The 21,716-nt window shown below is 36.9% G+C and overlaps 1 protein-coding gene across 2 annotated transcripts; it reads left to right on the top strand.

Annotated features, from left to right (window-relative positions):
- Positions 1-717: 717 nt before the first annotated feature.
- On the top strand, positions 718-9,819 carry LOC132140718 (LIM/homeobox protein Lhx3). 2 transcript variants are annotated; one of them, XM_059549631.1, is made up of 6 exons: positions 718-1,083; positions 5,712-5,883; positions 5,977-6,179; positions 7,580-7,731; positions 8,068-8,239; positions 8,639-9,819. In XM_059549631.1, exons 1-6 carry the CDS (start codon positions 1,014-1,016, stop codon positions 9,064-9,066), a joined length of 1,197 nt encoding a protein of 398 aa, XP_059405614.1. In that variant the 5' UTR covers positions 718-1,013; the 3' UTR covers positions 9,067-9,819. The 2 variants fall into 2 exon arrangements, with proteins under 2 accessions (XP_059405614.1, XP_059405613.1); XM_059549630.1 differs by lacking the exon at positions 718-1,083 and adding an exon at positions 3,516-3,766.
- Positions 9,820-21,716: the final 11,897 nt, after the last annotated feature.

Raw genomic sequence — 21,716 nt, 5'->3', positions numbered from 1 at the left:
GAGTTTCTGAGTGTGTCAAAAGGCCATCTGTGTGTGTGTGTGTGTGTGTGTGTGTGTGTGTGTGTGTGTGTGTGTGTGTGTGTGTGTGTGTGTGTGTGTGTGTGTGTGTGTGTGTGTGTGTGTGATGGGTCATATATGCCACCAATTTATAATTTAATATTATCCATTATCAACTTTAACATCATAACTGCCAGTGTAATTGTTAAACCATCAATGTCTGATATGGCTATTTCAAATAGTCATAGATATTCCTTCATTTTTATCTATCTATCTGTTTGTCTGTCTGTCTGATTTATTTGTGGTGGGTGAAAGTCGTAAGAGCATATTTATTGCTTTTTTTTTTATTAATCTTAATTTAACCTTCCAGTAACGTGACAGGGACAATTTAGTTCGATAATCTTATAAGGACTTCAACAGAACGCTCTTTAATTATAATTCTTATGTTTCTTTTGTCATAGGATAATATTGACGACCCTGAATCGTCTCTGAAAAAAGACGTTGTTCGCTGTCTGTCCACCCGAGGGTCGCGATGGTCCCGGGGTGTTTTTATCTCCAGTCTCTTACCGTGTCAGATGGACACGTTCCGTTTGAGATGCTCGGGAGAAACGTTTGTCTCAGAGACACGCGTGGAGGCGGGGTGGGGTGCAGTGGGTGGGGTGTCGGTCGGTGTGTTCACGCCTCTGTAGGAACTCCTTCAGCACCGCGGACAGGGACACACACACGTGACGCGCTCTGCTCCTGCGCTTTTGTGATGCTAAACAACTGCAGGTCATCAGGATTCCTCCTCCCTCAGACCTCCTGAACAACACAGCGACTCAATCTAGACATTTGAAAAGTTGTAGAGCCCTGAAACACCGAGGGACATCCGCCCGGTCCGTTTTCTGTGAATTATTTTGTTGGGCCACTCTTATTTATTTTATTTTTCCCCATAGTCTTATAGGCTATTGTTTTTTCGTTTTAATATTACTTTTTTTTCCCTAATCTCCTATAAGTTTATTTTCATTTGCGTCAAAATGTTGTTAGAACATCCCGGATCAAGCTGTCAAAATGCTGGGAATTACACCAGATACAGTTCGAGTCAAGGTAAGACAGATATTTCTCTACATTCGTTTAACGCAAATTCCTTCGAGCTGTTTAACATGGAAATCGACTGGAAAACTGACAAGCTCCCAATGAGCTTTGACATGTCATCGAAAACACAAGAGCAATAATCCGCCGGTATTTCTTTAAAAAATATTGGCTATTAAAGCCTGTGCTATTTATTATATACGTGTCGTAGACGGCCTGTTTGAGTGGAAATTATAAATGCCTTTTATCTCTCACTCAAAGAAGGATACATTTTCTTATGCACTACATAATAAATTAGCTTTAATATTTTTACTCAGTAAGTAGCCCTTATGTCTTTTGAGTTCCTATTTAAGACTTCTTTAAATGTCAGTATTAGTGCATTCGAAATAATACGAAAAGCTTATATGCTATAGTATTAAACATCTGAATTTAACACATTTAAACGTCTAAAGCACTGTTTGCTTCAGCTTAAGAGCCCAACACAGCTAAAGCGGTTAAGGAGAAGTAAATGGCTCTTCGCTGAACCTCATGAACCCTTCTGAAGAGTGTTTGGTGTGTGAAGCGTTGCTCTGAAGGTCAAGGGTTTCTGGAGTTTCTGCAATAGACACATACATTCAAATGCACGTAATACTGATAGTCTTGAAGAAGTCGTCTTTTTCGACAAACTAACAACTGTTCCTGCTCCGACCATTCGCCTGTTTGACGCCGTATGAATATGTAATGAGCAACATTGTCAGCGCGTGGAACAGATGTGAAGCGCACGCGGTCACGGTTGTCATGAGAGACCCGCGAGCGGACCGAAGCTCCGTCCGCGAGACCAGCAGGTATCGGGTTTCCCTCAACAGGTGCATCACCTGAACCAGAGGAGACCCGGTTTAGGGCTGTTCTGGAGAGTTAAACCTGGAGCATAATATTTAGGCTGTGTGTTTTCTCAACACATTCTGTCTTTGAGACGCGAGAGGCTTGATTTTCTTTAACAACACTGTTTAACAGTCGTCATGCTACACATATGTTGATAATTATTAATTAGGCTATTATAATAACAACACGTCGCCTAAGTATTAGCAGCTCTACAAATTAATTGTTCGCTAAGACTGTCACTTAGGCCTATGAACGTAAGTAGTTAAATTGTCACTGTCAAATATAGAACCTTTAAAAATATTTAAAAATACTAAAATAAAAAGTGATGTTGTTATAGAGCTGTCAGAATGACGTGGCCAATTCGCATTCAGTCTTGAGATTTTGTCACATCAAAGGTGAACAGGTCAATATGACATAAAAATGATAAAGCTGAAAGTAAGGAGGAACACTGCAGCACCTTTCGCTGATATGTGCTTCATAAAGTGTGGAAATCCAAGCAAATGTGGCATTGATTTTGAGTTTATCATGTGGCGGCCGCAGTGCCACTAAAGCTGATTTCCCCAGACACAGCAGATCAGTGTCAATAACATTCATCTGGAGCTTGAGGTGCTCGATCAGCCTTTCACGCAACTGTCCTCTCTTTCCTACAGCAAACAGTTGTCTGACCTAAATCGATGTAGAGAAATGGAATGATCTGGATTTAAAAGTTCACAGTTTATGTGCATCTCAAACGGACATGATTCATTTTCGCTTTGTACAGGCAAAAGCATTGCGCCAAACAACAGGTTGATTAAAAAAAGTGAGTTGGACAGAGACAGAATCATTTGTATTGTTTGCGTTGGCATCTTGTGAAAAACTTTCTACAACTGGGCATTGTAATAATTATTCGCTTTGAAATGTGCATTGATTACGGCTATTTAAGTTTGGTAGGCTATCTGTTGGCATCGGTGTCAAGATTTATTGTCCATCAAAAGTAGATACAACTGAATAATTAATCTGATGATTAAAAAAAATAAGACAAGCGGATAAATTGTTTGATGTAAATGACGCCAATTTCATCGTGTGTGTCTATCGAAAATAATTCAGACACTGATGTTTACCCTAATTCGACTTTTTACTTTTAAGTAAACAGCCAAATGCATCAGAAATGTGTCAGTGCGCATATTTCTAGTCTTTCTTGTGTATTCCATGTTTCTTCTTTAATTGCAAATGCAGTGGGTGTATTTTGCCAGTACGCTTTACGCACTGTTTACAGGATGTATTTTGAATTCTTCAGATCTAGATCAAGATTGGGATTTGACAAGTGCGCATGTTTGTGTGATGGACACACACCTGCTTTTGGGAAACACAGACGCTATCCTTCACAACTAATTGTTGCTAGTTGAGGGCATCATATGACACATTTATGGAAAATATCGTGAATAATATTTGTGTGGCTCTCGCGCAAAAGTACTAAAGGATTGTGTGGACAGTGAATAATTTGTATACTCTTCTCACAGAAACTCCGTGAGACTGTTGTGCTGGTTTTGTCCAGGTGATGCTCATCTGTTTTATCAGTCACCAGAGTAACGGGGAGGCGTTTCTACTGCGCATCAAGAGCCACAAGACGCAGAAAGTCTCCGCGCGATGGATGTGTTTCTGGCACGCGCGCGTCTTCTGCCAATTCAGCGCTAGATATAACCCTTAAATAGCTATATTATCGCACGCGTTTTGTCTTTCTTTATCGGAATAATGAAAATGGAGCAGAATAAGGCTGGGGATTCGCCGAAAGAGCCGTCCTCTCATCACACGGAGATGCTACTGGCTTTACTCACGCAGAGAGAGGAGTTACGGAAAGGTACAGCCGACATCAGAACACGGAAGAAACTTACAGATCAATTCAGATGTAGAAAAAATACGAAGCACCTCAGAGTATTAGTCCAATCTTGCGTGAGTTGTACACTTGCTGAAAGCTTGTAATTTAATTATCCTTACAATTAATAATGCACTTTAGGTAACTGTCGTTTAATGCTCTGTGTGTTTAATTTTAATAGATGATTTGTAATTGTGGAGTAAATCTTTTCTCAGTAGAGTTTATTTCTCCTGCATGAGTAACGCTTCTGTGCCGCTTTAATGCTATGGATTGGGAATGATTGTGTTTCTGTGGGATTAAATCTTAAACAGCGGCTCACAACAACATATGTCTACGTCTTTCTGTTTCCACAAATCGGCAACATTTCCCATTTTGGACTTTGACACGCATGAAAGATATTAAGGTGCAAAATCGGGGTTTGATTTGCATCTAGGTGGAAAGTCATTGGTGTACAAATAGGCAACATTTTAGAAAACGAAATAAAACGAAAACATTACAATGAGTGTTAAGAAATAATGACAATTTTCCAGAAACAGCCCGTCATTCTGAGTGAAGGCTGCAGGAGGACAGAAACTATTTCAGACGCTATGTTTGAATGACAAATTTAAGATTTCTATTCTTTATAGACTAATAAATAGAGCTGTAGGTTGATTGAATAATTGATAGGTACTCGTGCACCTGTTCATGACGTGTGTGTTGATGTCAGAGAAGCAGCTACACGCTCAAAGACACTTGATTTGTCAGATAAAACGCGCATCGGGCTTATTTATTGAATTGTTATTGTTATTAATAAGAAAATCTCGAGGAGTGAGTGGATTCTGGTTTCATTACATTTTAATCAGAATTTGACCAAATTTGTTAGAGTAAAGAAGATGTAATCAAAGGTGTGTTTTCTGGATATTTATGACAATTTAGCATTTAGCTACATCACCATAAGCACATGAAAACTGCTGTTTTGAGGACAACGTAAATAATATATAATAATGATAATGATAATGATAATATTAATAATGACAATAATAATAGTGTGTAGCTATTTATTGTTATATTTGTTCAAGTAGTTGATTTTATTGTATGTGCTTTATGTACTTGTGTAATGGAAAAGGTGTTGCATTTTATTCAAGTTTTTTAAACAATGACAGACTTAATATTTACATCATAAATACTTAAGTACACAATACTAAATTAACACATTAATATTTTTAGTTTTACGTTGTTAAAGAGAATAATTACTTTAATAAAAGCTCGTCTGTTTACCGGTTTATTTACTGTGTCCTTGAATTGCATTGTGATTTATCACAAGACTGTGCTTACCTGCTGTAATAATGTATAATAATAATGATGAGGGTGATGATAATAATAATAATATAAAGATTATTATTTTTGTCATTATTAGGCCTATTTCTCTTATAATACTATAATAATAATAATAATACTAATATTAACAAAACTAGCAAGTAACTACCAAAACTAGTTTCTTTCTTTCTTTTTCATGCGTAAAAACTGATTTTTCATGCGAAAAATCTTTTTTGGGGAATATTATCGACTCCTCATTGTTCCAATATATTATATATATATATATATATATATATATATATAATTTAAAAAAATGTTGTGTGTGTGTGTGTGTGTGTGTGTGTGTGTGTGTGTGTGTGTGTGTGTGTGTGTGTGTGTGTGTGTGTGTGTGTGTGTGTTATATTAACGGAAATGTTTAGTAAATAAATCCACACTGAAAAACAAATTAAATGCACATCATAATCAAAGCACAAAGCGAAATTACTCGGTCAGGGCAACATATAGCCATCATCTTTTGCATGTTTTGGTTTTTCTTTTTTTCTTTTTTATTATTCGCAAAAAGGTTCATGGCGCATTTCTTTCTGATACGATATTTGATATCAACCGCTTTCTTGTTTTTTTTTTCTTCTTGCAGATATTCCAGTTTGTGCAGGCTGTAACCAGCACATAGTAGATCGTTTTATCCTGAAGGTTTTGGATCGGCACTGGCACACCAAATGTCTGAAATGCAGCGACTGTCAGTCTCAGCTGGCCGATAAATGCTTCAGTCGAGGCGACAGTGTCTACTGCAAAGACGACTTCTTCAAGTCAGTCCCGACTTCTTCAGCACTTGTTTCATATCGTTCAACCTCACGCTTCGGGTGCCACCTGACCGGTGTTTGACTGTATTTTGCCTGCAGGAGATTCGGGACCAAGTGCGCTGCGTGCCAGATGGGCATCCCTCCGACACAGGTGGTCCGGAGGGCGCAGGACTTCGTGTATCACCTGCACTGCTTCGCCTGTATAGTATGTAAGAGGCAGCTGGCCACAGGTGACGAATATTACCTGATGGAGGACAGTCGACTGGTGTGTAAAGCCGATTATGAGACCGCCAAACAGAGAGGTACGTGCACACGCGACACCTTTGATTATTCGGCAGATGTTTACTTTTGTAAGAGAAGTTACCTCAAGCGCAGTTTTGTATGAGCAGGCACAGTTCCCTAAGTCTTAATTGTTTTACTTCTTTCATTCGATGACCTCACATTGATTGAGAGCTTTTAACTCTTGAGCTTAATCTCGCTGGTCGTGGGCTCGTCCATAAACATTTGACCCGGCTCAGGTAATTGCAAACTCGCCAGCCTCCAGATCGATAAGTGCCAACGCCGTACAGAAGCGTTCCAGTGAGCGCACTAGAACTGATCTATGGAGCCAGAGAGACACAATCTGCATCCAGGGCAGTTTTCAGACAGATTCAACGCTTTAATACTGGACAAATCGGACTGCGTAGTGATTTATTTGGAAATGGAGTCTGGAAAGGCCCTCAGTGTCATCCGTTGAGTCGATAAACTCACGCTACTCATAACTGAATATGTGCATTCTAAATGTTCAAAACATGCGTTTCCGTTGGCACCAATAGAATAGAATAGAATAGAATAGAATAGAATAGAATAGAATAGACATTTTAAAATAAAGGCTCCAAAAGGGGGTATTCGCAATAGTGCCACAGAATAAAAAAGGTTCCTCAAAGAACCTTTTAGCTTGAAAAAAGAGTAAAACATTTTTTTCTTAGTGTGAAAACATAAAAACATTTAGTACAAAAGAAAGATTCCATGGATGTTAAAGGTTTTTAATAGAACCATCTATGAAAATAAAGAACGTTTTTAAAGAACAGAAAATGGGCATTTTTAGAATAGAATAGAATAGAATAGAATAGAATAGAATAGAATAGAATGACAAAACGAGCATACATCTCGAAATAAGGATAGATTATAATGTCTATAAGAAATAAATTCGTTTGTCACATTAAAATATGTTTCTTATATTACCAAGACGGAACGCTCGTTGTGAATTATTTAGGAACGGGGTCTGGAAGAGACCCTGAGCATCATTCACTGAGCAGATAAGCTTACATTACACTGAATAAATGCATTCTAAATGTTTAATACAGGCCTTCAGTGCATTCACCTCACCGACGCTCAGATTCGAATAGAATACAACGTACAATGTGCAATTGTTTCTGTAAAGATATTATGACTTGACTTGCATTCGTTGAACCTAATTTAAATCATAATAATATAATTTTGACTGGAATAAAGTTAGATATTATTTGAAATGCGTTTACATGGGTTGCCTTAAAGAATAGAATAGAATAGAATAGAATAGAATAGAATAGAATAGACTACATAGTCATAATTTAAGAAGAGTACATAAATGATGCCGTATCAATTAACAAAAAAGTGTAGCCTGATTGCAAAATAACAAATATTTTTTTTTATAAATTAAAATATGTTTCTTATATTACAGAGGCCGATTCGACAGCAAAACGCCCGCGCACAACAATCACCGCCAAACAGCTGGAGACGCTGAAGAACGCGTATAATAACTCACCAAAACCCGCGCGCCACGTGCGGGAGCAGCTGTCGTCGGAGACCGGCCTCGACATGCGGGTGGTGCAGGTAACAGCTACATCTACATCACACCTACAGCTCATTCTCAACGCAACAAATGTGCTTTACAACAAAACTAAGGCCTACATCGCAAAAACGCGCGGTTATTTATCGCACCCTTAATAATGCAACTTTATCTGTGACGTTAAATAATACATTTGAATTGAATAAAAACAGTTAATAGCCTAAATGTTACCACACGAAGCACATTTGTGTATAGGTTCACTGACAATGAAGTTAACTGAACTTAAAACACTAAATTATAAAAATAGCCTTTTCCTTTTTTTTTTTTACTACAACTTTTTACAGTGGTGCCTCAAAATTGTTTACCACGTCTATGCGCAGGTATGGTTTCAAAACAGAAGAGCCAAAGAGAAAAGACTGAAAAAAGATGCAGGTAGGCAGAGATGGGGGCAGTACTTCAGAAACATGAAGAGGTCACGCGGGAGCTCCAAATCGGACAAAGACAGCACTCTGGAGGAGGGCATTGACAGCGATGCTGAGGTCTCTTTCACGGGTATGTTTGTTCCCAAAACCCTTTGGAAAAATGATTCAAGTGTGTGATATACCCCAAAATGTTCATGAATGATTAAAAAAAATGTTTTGCTTTGAATTAAATATTGCAATTAAAAAAGCCAGTCTGATTTAAAGCATAGAACTGTTTATTAACTAATTTTCTGGAAAGCTTGTTTAAGAAATTAATGGAAAAATGTGAGAGCTCTGATATACTGCATGCCAGTTTTTCAGTGAGGTTTCTGATTGTTATTCTGGCATCCATCACAAACAGCCACACTCTCTTCAGAGGAGCCCAGAGGAGGCTTTTCACAGCAGTGTCACAGAGGAACCATTTAGGATCCCCAAAGAATCGTTCAGTTTAACAGTTCTTAAAATAACCTTTTTTTTTTTTTGCATGCAGATGAGCCGCCCATGTCGGAGCTGGGTCACTCCAATGGTATTTACAGCAGTCTGAGTGAAAGCTCTCCGGCTCTGAGTCGTCAGGGTGGAGGTCATCCAACCTTCCCTCTGGAGCATGGTGCCATCATCCCCTCACAGGAGCAATACCACGACATCCAGGCCAGCAGCCCCTACAGCCTCCCGCAGTCTCCGGGCTCACTACAGGCCCTTCCCAGACACCAGCCCCTCATCTCCAGCCTGGTCTACCCAGAGTCAGGCCTGCCCATGGTGGGTCAGAGCGGAGGCCAGAACATGACTCCGGGTATTCGCATGATGACCGGGGGAAATGGGCCGAGCTCTGATTTGTCCACAGGAAGCAGCGGTGGGTACCCAGACTTCCCTGCGAGCCCAGCATCCTGGTTGGATGAAGTGGATCATGCCCAATTCTGATAGTTTTGAAGATGCACATTTGGAAAGAGACCTAGAGCAGATCTCCCCCAGTGGTCAGGGATTACAGAGCGGATGAATTTTGTATCTTCACTAAAATTGGTTAGGGATGGACCCAAGACTTGAGCTGAGAAGTCTCGCCAAGGCTTTGAACTACTGATTGGTTCTACAAGAACTCGACATTGAGTGGGGAGCTTTCAGCAACTATTGGAGCCCTTCACCAACTTTTACTTTACCTAGACCATGACTTTTAATTAGCCTATACGACAATGAAAAGATTTTATTTTCTTCTTTAAGATGAAAATTCAAGTCAATTACTAAGGTGCACCAAGAATAATTAAATCATCCATCATTGCTGTTACTGATGTGTATAAATGTGATTTCACCAGTTTGGTCCAAGTGTCTGGTCGTTGCCAAATGTCTATATACCTTATATAACATTTAATCAATGTGGAGTCTTTATTTTTATACAACCTCCTTGGACTATATGATCACAGAGACTTTGTATGTTTCACAACAGGGATAGCTAGACAAGTTGTAGGCTAGCTGTTGTCTCTTTCCATTCAGTAGGAGTTCCTCTATGCATTTGTGTGTTTTCAGACGTGTCTCGTTCATTTCACTGTGTTGAAAACGTTTGGCCGAGACGCTGTGGCTCCTGTATGTGTTATGTGAAAAAAAATGTTTTATGTCTTATTTATTCTCTCTGATGATGGTTAAGTCATAAGGTCTTTAATAAATTTGTCATGAAATCCTCAAGTAGACATCGCTTCCTGGCAGAACTCTTTAACGCTGTGGGCTTGTGTTTTTTATTTCTTCATTTACTAAAAGGATGCAAATTTCTGTGCCGTTTATAGCCTCCCCATTGTTCTGCGCTCTGTAAAGCGGAGGAGCGGCCATCTGATCCGGGAAGGTTTCTCCAGTTAGAACGGGCTTGGATATTTATTTCTTTTTTTTCCGAGATTAATCACATCGATCTTATATCAGGGTACAGATAATGGACCCGGATCTGGCTGAGTAGGCGAATCACCGGTCTGGCTTGTGACCAGAGCCGTATCAAGAGTTCAACGCCTCTTTAGCAGAGAAATTCGAGGCGGACGCTACTGCAACATGTCGATTTGGAGATAAGTGTGCCATGTTTACCCGGTTGCCCCAACGGGACAGGAATATTCAATGCTATTAGCATGTCAGGGTTCGGTTTGTTTACTATTTCACAATTTAATTCAATTACACAGATGAAATGCTGTGAGTGGGAGGAATTTTATTCGACATAACGGTATAATTACGCACCCCATAAACTGTTTGTTTGTTTGTTTGTGAATGTATGTATGTATAGGCCCTATGCATGCATTCTTTGAGGGTCTGTAATTAGAAAGTCCAAATCAGTTATGCTTTCATGTCGTAATCAGTTTTAATTTCCCTGAGGGGAGCTTTTCATCTCAATGCCGGTTACTCGGCTGGCGCGGAACTTCCTGGATTCTCTTTTCAGTTTTTACCTGAACCGTAAATTCAATTTCACTCAGTGATATTTGCAGCTGTTGAGAGCCCTCCAAAAGTACCGAACTGGTTAATATAACACAAAATGTGTGGTGCTTCAAATAAATGTATATTTTTACACCATTATTGAAAATTCGGTCCGATTATGCATTTCATTTGTCTATCAAAGCAGTGCTAAAAACGGCAGACGGTTTGAATGAAAAGGAAAGTGCTCTATAACAATAGGTTGCGCTAAAAGAAAAGAATACTGGTAGTAGGCCTACACAAGGCGCTATGCAACTTTCCCTTCCTGACACAAGCAAGAAGAATTTAATGGTAGCCTTTCACACAATTTAAAAAAGTAGCTCAGGTTTTTTGTATTTGATATAGTAATTATAAATCAATACCAAATACAAGAATACAGAGAAAAGAGTGGCAGGTTGCTTAGCAAAATTGTCTGTGGCCACTAAGTTTTGGTTTTATGTAACAACAGCAACAGCTCTTATTGGTTGGCCATTTTTCTTTGTAGTGCATGGCACTGAAATGGATAAAAGTGTTTGATCATCCAATGAAAAAAAAAATTTAAATGTAGGTAAAGCATCAGTTACACGTAAGTTAAAGCATATTGTGCTCTTCATTTTTTAATGAAAAAGCATGCTTCCTATATTTAGTAGTGCAAAAAATAAGTAAGCTAATCCACTTTATTCTATTATTTGTAAACTAAGAGGGAACAAGTATGCTTCCTGTATTTAGAAGTGGAAAAAGAAAAATAAGTAAACAAATCCATTTTATTCTATATTTGTAAACTTACAAGAGAGAACTTCTCATAAGAACTTTTCACGTTGTTGACTTTTTTTTTTGCAAACCTTAATGTCAGACTTTTTTCTTTTTCTTTTTTCTATTTTATTTACTCTTAACATTTAGTTTAGTTTTAGAGCAATTAAACAGAATTTCTCCTCCAGTCTGGTCAAGGTTAGAACCGTCTGAGTCTTTCTTTTCACTGTTCTGAAAAACTCTCAAACTTCTAAATAAGATTGACTGGGCTTCTGTCATTTGGTGTAGCTTTTAATTGTGATCCATGTAACGTGAGGCATGTGGGACTCGGCCTAACAATGATATGTAAAAGCAAAGCTAATCTGAGCAGATCTGAGCTCTGGTTAGTTTACAGAACACTTTCCACAAGCAGGTCCTGGGGATTTGCCAGTAAAACGGTTGTTCACACTGATTAAGCAGACAGACAGGAGTTTTAAGGCGGGTTTTCTCTTTTCCTCTCACGTCAGATGCTGCAGTGACAGGTGTGTGATCGAGACATAACAAAGCACAGATTACACATGCAGATGTCCGCTGTGTGAACCATACTGAGAGATTACCCTTCCCTCACTCACATTAACTCCAGCGTTTCACACAGGTGCTTTTATGTAAGGAGGATTTTATTTTCCCAGCATATAATGTATAAAGTGAATTTCCTCTAGTTGTTTGTGTGTGTGTGTGGCCTGTTGCATCATTCACCGATTAATTAATTTGCACACTTTGTGTTTTTGCTTCAGTTGTATAAGAACATTAGCATTTAAAATATATATTTAGAAATACATTTCAGGTTTGTGACATAAAAAGTCTAAAATTTAGATTTCTGCATAGCTAAATATAGGTAATTGCTCATGTGAGCTGATATTTTCTGTGAAATTCAGAATATACTGCTTAGCTTGAACAGTACATCTAGACATATATTTATGAAGTGATATCTGATTCGTAAAAAGATATTTCCAGTTAAACTAAAAATCATACACAAGAAGAATAACTAAAACGTGCACCGACAGAAATGCAATTATATTGAGTGTCTGTATGGTACTGATTCAACTTTTATGTAACGTATAAGTTTTATTTTAGTTTGGTTATAGCTGATAACAATGGTCAGATACATGAACATGAAATCAGATATTTAACCCTCTGGTGCTGCTCACATGGAAGTCGAAAGGTAACTAAAATTTTATTTAAAATAAATAAAAGTACTGTGTTTTAGTTTAAAAAAATATTTAATAAATAAATAATAAATAATAATTTAATATTTTGTGCTTTTGGTGAAGTAAAAAGCTAAAGAGATGCAAAAAATAAATAGAATTATAAAAACTGCATTAGCATATATATAAACATGTTTTACCTTATAACAAATTACCTTTGGGACAATAAAGTTTAAACGAGTTGTACTCCAAATTTGAGGTTGATATCTCAAAACATGCTTTCAGTAAGATTTAATTTGGGCACAATACTAAACATTTTGATGAAATTTGATTTCCATTTATTTTTCAACTCATGATTAAACATACCGTGAAATAAACATACTGCATCATCTGCCAGTTGTTTTTGGATATTATTAAAGAAATTGATGCATATTCTCCTTTTGTTCATGAGGATGTAGAATTACTGCTAAATGAAGTCTAATAGAACTGTGTGTCCAAATATAACAGTATTAGTCACAGTGTTCTGGTCAGCTGAAGGGAAAGCTACTGTGGGTGTGGGTGGATCTCACAGCTGGTTTGGCGTCAGATGGCCAGAGTAAATCAGGGCTGGCAGTAACACTTCCCCAGGGTCCCACACGTCACCCACAGCATTAAGGCCTAATGGAGCAGCCCTAAAGACACAGCCAGAGCGGCCCGTGTCTGCTGGGCCTCTGGGATACACTACAGCACTCAACGACTTTCATGAGTAAACAATCAATTAACTCTGCTAATGAGTAAGATCCTCTGCTGTATGAGAGAGTCATGCTGGAGGAGGAGACAACACTGTGAAACTACACAAATCACATGATCAACAGAATTTGGATCAAATGTTCTTTAAACTAGTCAAACACAGTTATCTAAAGAATTTTCTTTTTAAACTGAACAACAATCCAGCATGCATTGCAGCATGACTAAACCATAGTTACTGTAATAGCATACTGTTGTTTAGCTGTTTACTCAATTTTGTTTGAGCGTATGCGGTTTTGTAATTACTGTTAGTTATTTGTTGCGTTTTGATTTTAAGAGCTCATCTTTCTTGTTGCCTCGTTCCTGAGATTTGATAAGATAGCATAGTGGACTTCATATATTAAGAGTCCTAAATGGCTACCAAAATTATAGATCAATTTATGTATTAGTAATTTGTAGGAATCACTAGCTGCCTCAATGAAGTGGTGTTACTTAGGACAATGCAATAAGTGAGAGAACCTAACATTTTTTAAAGCATACATTTCCATTTTGTATTTTTTCTCAACATTTCCTTTTTCAAAATGCATGCTTTAGTATGGTTTTAAGTATTTGAGCAGGTGTTAAATAAATGTTCTTGTGTTGTATCTGACAACATATTTCATTTAATCAAATAAATCATGTATGTCTCAAGAAATCAAAACAACACAGAGATTATAAGTCTGAAATTCAATAATGCATAAAGGAAACTTAATCTTCAATCAGCTTGTTTTCTTAGGATTAGCACAGTTTTGTATTTCTTTTTGCAACTGATTGATCATTTGTCTCATTGGTTAGAGCGAATGCTCAGAGCATTATTTGTTTATCATTTTGGCAATGTTCACTCAAAAACTGAGCAGCATAAGCTCAGAACAGTGAGGCCATGTTCAATTTCCAAAAAAGAAACAAAAAACCTGTGCCAACTGAAAAAAGCAAAAAGACTAAATCCATAATTCGGTAATAATATAGCATAATAAGGCATTCAAATTCATTTATTTTTGGAGTCATTTTTGACCAGGAACACCAAATGAAGCAAATGAAGGGTTAAATACTGATATTTGGCATGTGACTGGTGCAATCATATATATATATATTAAAAAAATATATATATAATCAGTGTTTTGGCATTGTTGTTTTAAATATTTACTATGATCGCTTGCATTCTCTGTGACATCTCTGTGATCTTCTGGACCGAAAATATTGCTCGGGTTTCTCCTTCAAGATTTTTCAATTTTTTTATGGCCCAGCAGGTGTACATTGTGTGAAGTAAAAGCAAAACTCTCCTCAACAAGACACGTGACTTAAGGAATCCTTCAATGCATAGCAATGATTGACTTCACAAACACTCAAGCTCAGCGTTCAAACACTTTACCAAGCTGGATTTGGGATGTTTCTCTAATTTCATGATTTCATAATGATTCTTGAGTTTCTCTCATCAGTTCTCCTGTGTGTTATTTTTAGTGACAAAAAATAAGATGCTCATGAAACGAGGCATCTCTGCTCAAACATCTGAAGCACCAACTCCAAAAGCAGATTCAGAAAGACTGATAATCGTGCTCATTTATTTCCCAGAACCTCAGTAATCACCAGCTATCTCATTAGGCCCTTCTGAGTGCTCAACGGTCCCCCAGGGGCCCTTTATGTCTATGAGGTGTTAACAGCTCCCAGAGGGCCGCCGTCTGCCCTGCTCAGACCCACACAGCACACAGACACAGATGGTCCCCACAGACGCCACACTTTTCAATTATGGCTTGCTGTGAAGAGCCCATTCCTCACCACTGCCAAATGACTGTGCGCGCATGTGTGTGTGTGTGTGTGTGTGTGTGTGTGTGTGTGTGTGTGTGTGTGTGTGTGTGTGTGTGAAATACCCACATTGCAGCGGCCCACACACATGCCATTATAATATCAATCTTGAGTTGTGCATCTGTACATGGAGGTCATTTTTAACACAGCACAGCTGTAGGTTGGTGCGGTTGGTGCTGATTGATTCTGCCTTTTTGATGTGATGATAAATCACGGCATGCGTTACGAGGCATCGGTCCGGTGTGTGCCGCCCACGTGTGCGTCCTGTGAGCTGGACTGGGGGTCTGAGGGTATGTGCCATGCCGACACACTCGTTAGTGCTTCATTTGAATACAGTGTTATTATCGCAGCTGGGCGTGAGGATGACGATTAATAAAACGAGTTTCATTTTTACTATGATTCAACCAATGGCTTATTTACTTGAAATGCTCAAAAGCAATAATGAATGTTTTGTGTTTTACAAAAAGGAGGATTGCATTAGTGGCTAGCAAAGTCAGTCATCAGGATCATAGTCATTGAAATAATGACTTGAAGTATTAAACTCTAATAAAGTATTAAACTCTAAATCATGTGGCTTGTTGAGAAGCAGATTTTCTACACACTCAAACTTGCTATTTTCACCTGGAAGATAATGCAATGAACAAGAAAAATACCAGAACATCCCACCATAACTAACATCCACTTAGAACACACTAGCAACGCCCTATCAACATAGCAACATAGCAACCACCTAGTAACCAGTAACCACCCTGGCAGCAACCCACAACAGCCAAGCAACCATCAATCACACAGAAAATCCTGGAAAAGACATATAACCACGAGAAACCACACTTTTGCAACATCCTAGCACCCAGTCAGAGCAGTATAATAACCACAAAATTACAATAACCATAGAATTCACCAAGTAACATCCAGTTAGCACGCTTAAACTATTGAGAACAAAGAACAGCACTGGAGGTGCTGTTCAAAATCCTAAAAGTGATTCCAGGTTTGAATTAAATGTTCAGATTCTGGACCCTTGGATCTCACTGTACATGCAGTGAAGCCTTAGTATTTAACCATCTTATCAATTAAAAAAAAAAATCACAATTTTGATTAAAGTAATGTTCTCAGCCTTCATGTTGAACTGCGCCTAATGTTACAAATGCTGCCTGGAATTGTTGTCTAGTTAGGCAGTTCACTAGGTTTTGGAACCGAGCTAATCCATTTGTTTAGCTTTCATTCAAATGGTCAGACCTTCGGTGAAGAGAGAAGATAGAAGGCTTATTTGCTGTTGCACAATGTCTTAATATGCTGCACATGTGGCACATTAATTCTTGCTTGTGTTGTTGTTGTGTTGACAACAAATCAATCAAGTGGCGGGTCTTTTCCCCAGTTCAGAACTGCTCTCATTACATGGCAGCAGATGGGAGGACATCATTATCATGCTAGATGAAAGCAGCATGGAAAAACCAGCCCACCTGCATTTACTTCTGTCATTCAGATGTTATTGTTTCATGATATCTGCTCTTCAGGCTGTATCAGGATGCAGGAACATTTGGATAAATGCTGAAACATGAAGTATCAACATGTTGACATCATTTAAAACATAAACACTCTTATGCATGAACAGCCTGAGATGTGAGTTGTATTTAGAAATAAATCCCATTTATGACTAATAAAATAAAACATATTTGATGTCTGTAGCTTTGAACTCATCTATATACTACAGTCATGCACAGTATTTCTCTTCCTGATGACATCATCTTGCACTGCACAGATTTTTGTCCAATTAGATGTTCTTTAGAATGAGAGAAAACAAAACACAGTGAACCCGTAATAAAGTAAAGCAAGGTGCACATGTTAATTGTCAAATGCAATGGCATACCATATTTCATGAATCTTACATCTAAATTAATTTCCTTTATTTTTAATTTCCTTAAATGAAAAAAAAATATAAACAACATCCATAAATCCACAGATTAATGATTAATCGCTATCCCGATGATATGCTCCTCAAGAAACATTTCTGATTATTATCAATGTTGAAAACAGTTGTGCTGCCAAATATTTTTGTAGACACTTTCATAAATATTATTTATTTTCTATTCAGGATTTTTTGATGAATTTAAAGTACGGCCCAAAGAGCAGCAAGTATTTGAAATAGAAATCTTTTGTAACATTAGAAATACCTTACTGTCATTTTGATCAGTTTAATGAGTCCTTGATGAATGAAAGCATATATTATTTTTAAATATTTTCAGAAATTTTTACTTACCCCAAACTTTTCAATAGTAGTGTATCATGGTTTTCAATAAATAAATGTACGCAACACAACAAGTGTGATCATGCTGGATCTTTTTTTCTGTTAGGACTGCTCTGCTATACTGGACATGTTTTATTTTCATATGGTTTTAATTCCATAATAGTCATAAACTCTGTCATGTAGTGAAGAACTGAACTCTCCTAAATCCCATTGGAACAATCTAGGTCGGAACATTTGTCATTTCATTGTTGTTTCATAATTCATGTCAGTAAGATGGTCTTATGTAGGAAGGGTGGGGGCCGTAATCCTCAGGTCAAGATGTATTTATTGAAGATTAATAACAGAGCAGCAATCTCATCATGCTGTCTATGATTTTGCCGTTTTGTCCAAAGTGGATCAGGGACACAGACACAGACGACGCCATCTTGAATGAGAGATCTACAAATAAATGCACAAAGAAAATCCTAAATGCTTATGAAGATCTGAGGAAAAGAGAATGATCATTTGAAGCTCAACAGGATCAAGAAAAGTCTTTCAAATGTATGACTTAAGAAACTGTACGGATTTTTGCTACTGTTAAATTTACTTGAAGCAAATAAGTCTGCCTTTTCTAAATGTCATTTCATAGTGTGCAGTCACTCAATTGCATAAAACAGCTGACTGAATCTGTTTTTGTTGGCAGTACATGAATCATTTGCATTGGCATTGAATGAAATGAGTCATGCTTTGCATGGAACTGGATGGAGAGAGTAAACGTTGGAATGACGTGCTGTTTTATGTGTTTCTGAGCTCAGAGAGAAAAGAGGAAAACTATTAGTGTTTCCTATTCTGTATGTCACGGTTTGAAAGTGTTTGTACTTGTGGTTAGGAATAAGTGTTATATGTTGTTTAACTTGAAGAAAGAAGAAACTGCTTATATTTTATATTATTACAGCACACTAAGAAAATCTGTAAGATATGACCCAGTGTATTGTTCCAGTAGAAAATGAATTTAAATTTTTTTTTTCTATTATTTTTTTTTCTTACTTTGGCCATTAAACACATTTAATTGAAGCACATTTGACTAATGACTCTTTCTTTCTCTGTTTGAGTTTACAGATGAATCCTTTGTTAAGAAAATAGCTGAATTAAGTTCAGCAAAATAATTTTTGAGTGGGTTTATATAATACAAAGATATACTCTTATAATGCTTTTATACAGTTCATTAGCTGATTATTATTTCATGCATATAGTAAGAATTAGCTAGTATTAACTTAATGGTTACAATAAGGTTCAAATGTACACCAAATGTTAATTTCTAAAAACAAAAAGCTCTGTAGATGCAGTGTAGATCGTTCATGATTCTTTCATGAGTCGTTCAAAGCCCATAATACACCGTCAGGTGAGAGAAAGAGATGAGAGAGATTCACCTTGTTCTCACAGAATGGACGGTGGGAATATGCATATGCAGAATGGCTGGATTCATCTCATTGTCCTAATGGAACTATCAAGCACTCGGACAGAAGACGCAGGCACTGACAGATAGAGATAAATTTCTCTAGGGCTCACAGTTCAAGGTTCAAGGTTCAGTCCTGATTCGAATTATTTATATCCCTAATAAGAGAGTGCATTGAATAGATTGCTCGTCTCTGACCTTGCTGTTCATTGAAACCTCATCGGCAGGCGCCAAAATCCGCACCAGGATACAGGAGAGAAGGTGCTGGATGATGCCTGGAGGAAACATGCTCATCTGTGTGTGGGTGTGTGGGTGTGTGTGTGTTTGAGATGGTGAAGAGAAGGGGCGGAGCTACAGACAGGAACTTGTTTGCATTCCTTATGGAAATGAGCTGGAGCTCAAGGGTGTGTGAAGGACGCAGAGAAGGACGACACAAACACACAGTAGAAATGTTTCCTCAGATAAACTAAAGAATGTGCTTCATGCAGTAATTATTAGCCATTATCAGATCTGATTATTATTTATATATCACTGAAGGTCAGATTAGATCATTAATAGCTAATTAATGGAAGCCTGTTTCAAACACAGAATAACAGAATTATATTTTTGTTCATAATTGTTACTTTTTCTCAGAATTTTGGGTTTCTGTTTGTTTCTGAATAAAATACAAAGAAGGTAATTGCTAAAAGGAGGTAATTGACTTTTAATCTCACAATTTAGATTTTTTTTATTTATTATTATTGCATTTGCAAGCTTATATTTCACAAAAAAAATGTATTATTTTTTGTTAGTTCAAAAACATATAACTTTTTAAATAAAAAAAAATCTGCCTTCTTATTGCATTTGAGAGTTCGATATCTGCCATGGAATAAAACAATTCTGACTATTTTTTTATGAATTATGACTTTATATCTCACAACTCTATTTGTTGTTTGTTTGTTTTGTTTTTTGATTCCACCACAGAATAAACAAAATGTAAAAAGCCAATTACAACTCTTTATTTCATGATCATTTTTTAAATGTAATTTCTAATTTTTATATTTTATAGTTCATATTAATTACAAGATATAAACTCTCAATTCTAAGATATTTATAATTGCAAAAAAAAAAAGGTCTGAATTTAAATATGTCTATTGCCTTTTTATTAATTTTTTTTCTGTGATGAAACAGGCTTACATAATGTGTAAGCAAAGTGTGTTTTAGTCTCATAATAAAATATTTCTCATCTTGTAGATCTTTGATATGGTCTGTGCTTCTCTTCTTTTAGTTCTGTGTGAGGTGACATCTTACGTGTGAATCACTGGAATGAATACATGTGCTGTTTTTACATTAAGGTTTAAGAAAATGTATGGAACTGTGAATGTCTGGTGTAGTGTTTATCTGGATATGAATCTGTTCTTAAGAGCTTTCTGGTGACTCTCTTCATGCTGTGCTCGTGTGTGTGTGTGTGTGTGTGTGTGTGTGTGTGTGTGTATGGTGAATGATCACACAGGTTGGCCATGATATTGATCAAATAGACACGCGCCGATCTCTGACCCTTAGATGGCGAGAGAATCTCAATCCAATAGACTGAAGTGTCTGAGCCACCCAGACACACACACACACACATACACACACACACACACGCACCCACACCTTCCATGTGCCTGACCGATCGATACCGGGCAACATGATTTCCACATTATGGATTGGCAGTCCCTTTATTAATAGAATTGCGTGTGTGTGTGTGTGTGTGTGTGTGTGTGTGTGTATGTGTGTGTGTGTTGAGAGACCTGTCTGTATTGTTGGTACACAATTTTTTCCTTTGTCACATTAGGACTTATTTATGCTTAAATAAGCAATGACTATATGACATAGTTAATTACATTAGTCATTACATAGTTATTACTATGATTTAATATTAAAACATTTTGCCTTTTTCTTTCTCACATGCTAATATAAGATGTAAAATGGAAAATGTGCTTTTTGTAGTAACATCTACATAAAAGGGTTTAATTCAAGCCTAAGATACTGTGCGATTTAAGCATCATTATATACCATTATAGTTTTTGTTAATATTTTGAATTGTAATATTTGTAATTTTATATATATATATATATATATATATATATATATATATATATATATATTGTTTAAATATAAAGTTGTCATGTTTATTGCTTTTTATAACATGTCTAAGATTATACTTATAGTAATTTTTCATTTAATAGTTTTACTTTATTTACTTTATTCTAAGTTAAACTAAACGAGAATGAGAAATGTTGCTGAAATACTTGTATATAATCTTACATTTTATTTCAGTTAATTTTTATTTTATTTAAAAAAAATGTATGTTGTTATTTTATTTATTTTATTGATTACTTATTTATTTGTATAATTTTTACATTACCATCCCCGATTTGTATTAGGTTGCACCAATCATTTAAAGGGTTAAATAATGTAATAACAGCTCCTTAATGTTTACAGTCTAGAACAGTGAGAATGAATCTTAATGGATTTTTATTTTTATTATGAATGACAATGTTTTAACATGACATACACTGAATTGAATTTTTTCTTTTCATTTACTCATGACCATGATTATGATTATTAGCAGTAATACTGACATCATGAGGTTTGGGGTTCATGGTCTGTAGTGATTGGGTTGCTGATCTTAAGCTAATGCAGTTTTACTCTTCAAACTGTTTCATGAAAACATTTTCTAAATGAAGGGCGGTGTGTTTCTGAAGAATCGCCCAAGATGGCTCATGTTTTTTGATGTGGTTCAAAGGCTCTTCTCCAGAGACACAGAATGCATGTTCACTGGCTCGCATCAAACAGCAGCAAAACCTTCAGCTCATCTCCTAATAGAGCTAGAGATCGCATGAGACAGACGCCGGGTGTTTTTATATTAGAGATGATTGGAGATCAGACCACAAGCAAACATCAGCTGCTTTTTCTTAGGATATTATAATTCCTGAGATTGTTCTACCTGCAG

The sequence above is a fragment of the Carassius carassius genome, chromosome 5 (genome assembly GCF_963082965.1).
Source record: "Carassius carassius chromosome 5, fCarCar2.1, whole genome shotgun sequence".
Taxonomy (NCBI): Eukaryota; Metazoa; Chordata; class Actinopteri; order Cypriniformes; family Cyprinidae; genus Carassius; species Carassius carassius.
The sequence above is the reverse complement of the archived record's forward strand: the minus strand, read 5'-3'. Positions and strand labels throughout refer to the sequence as shown.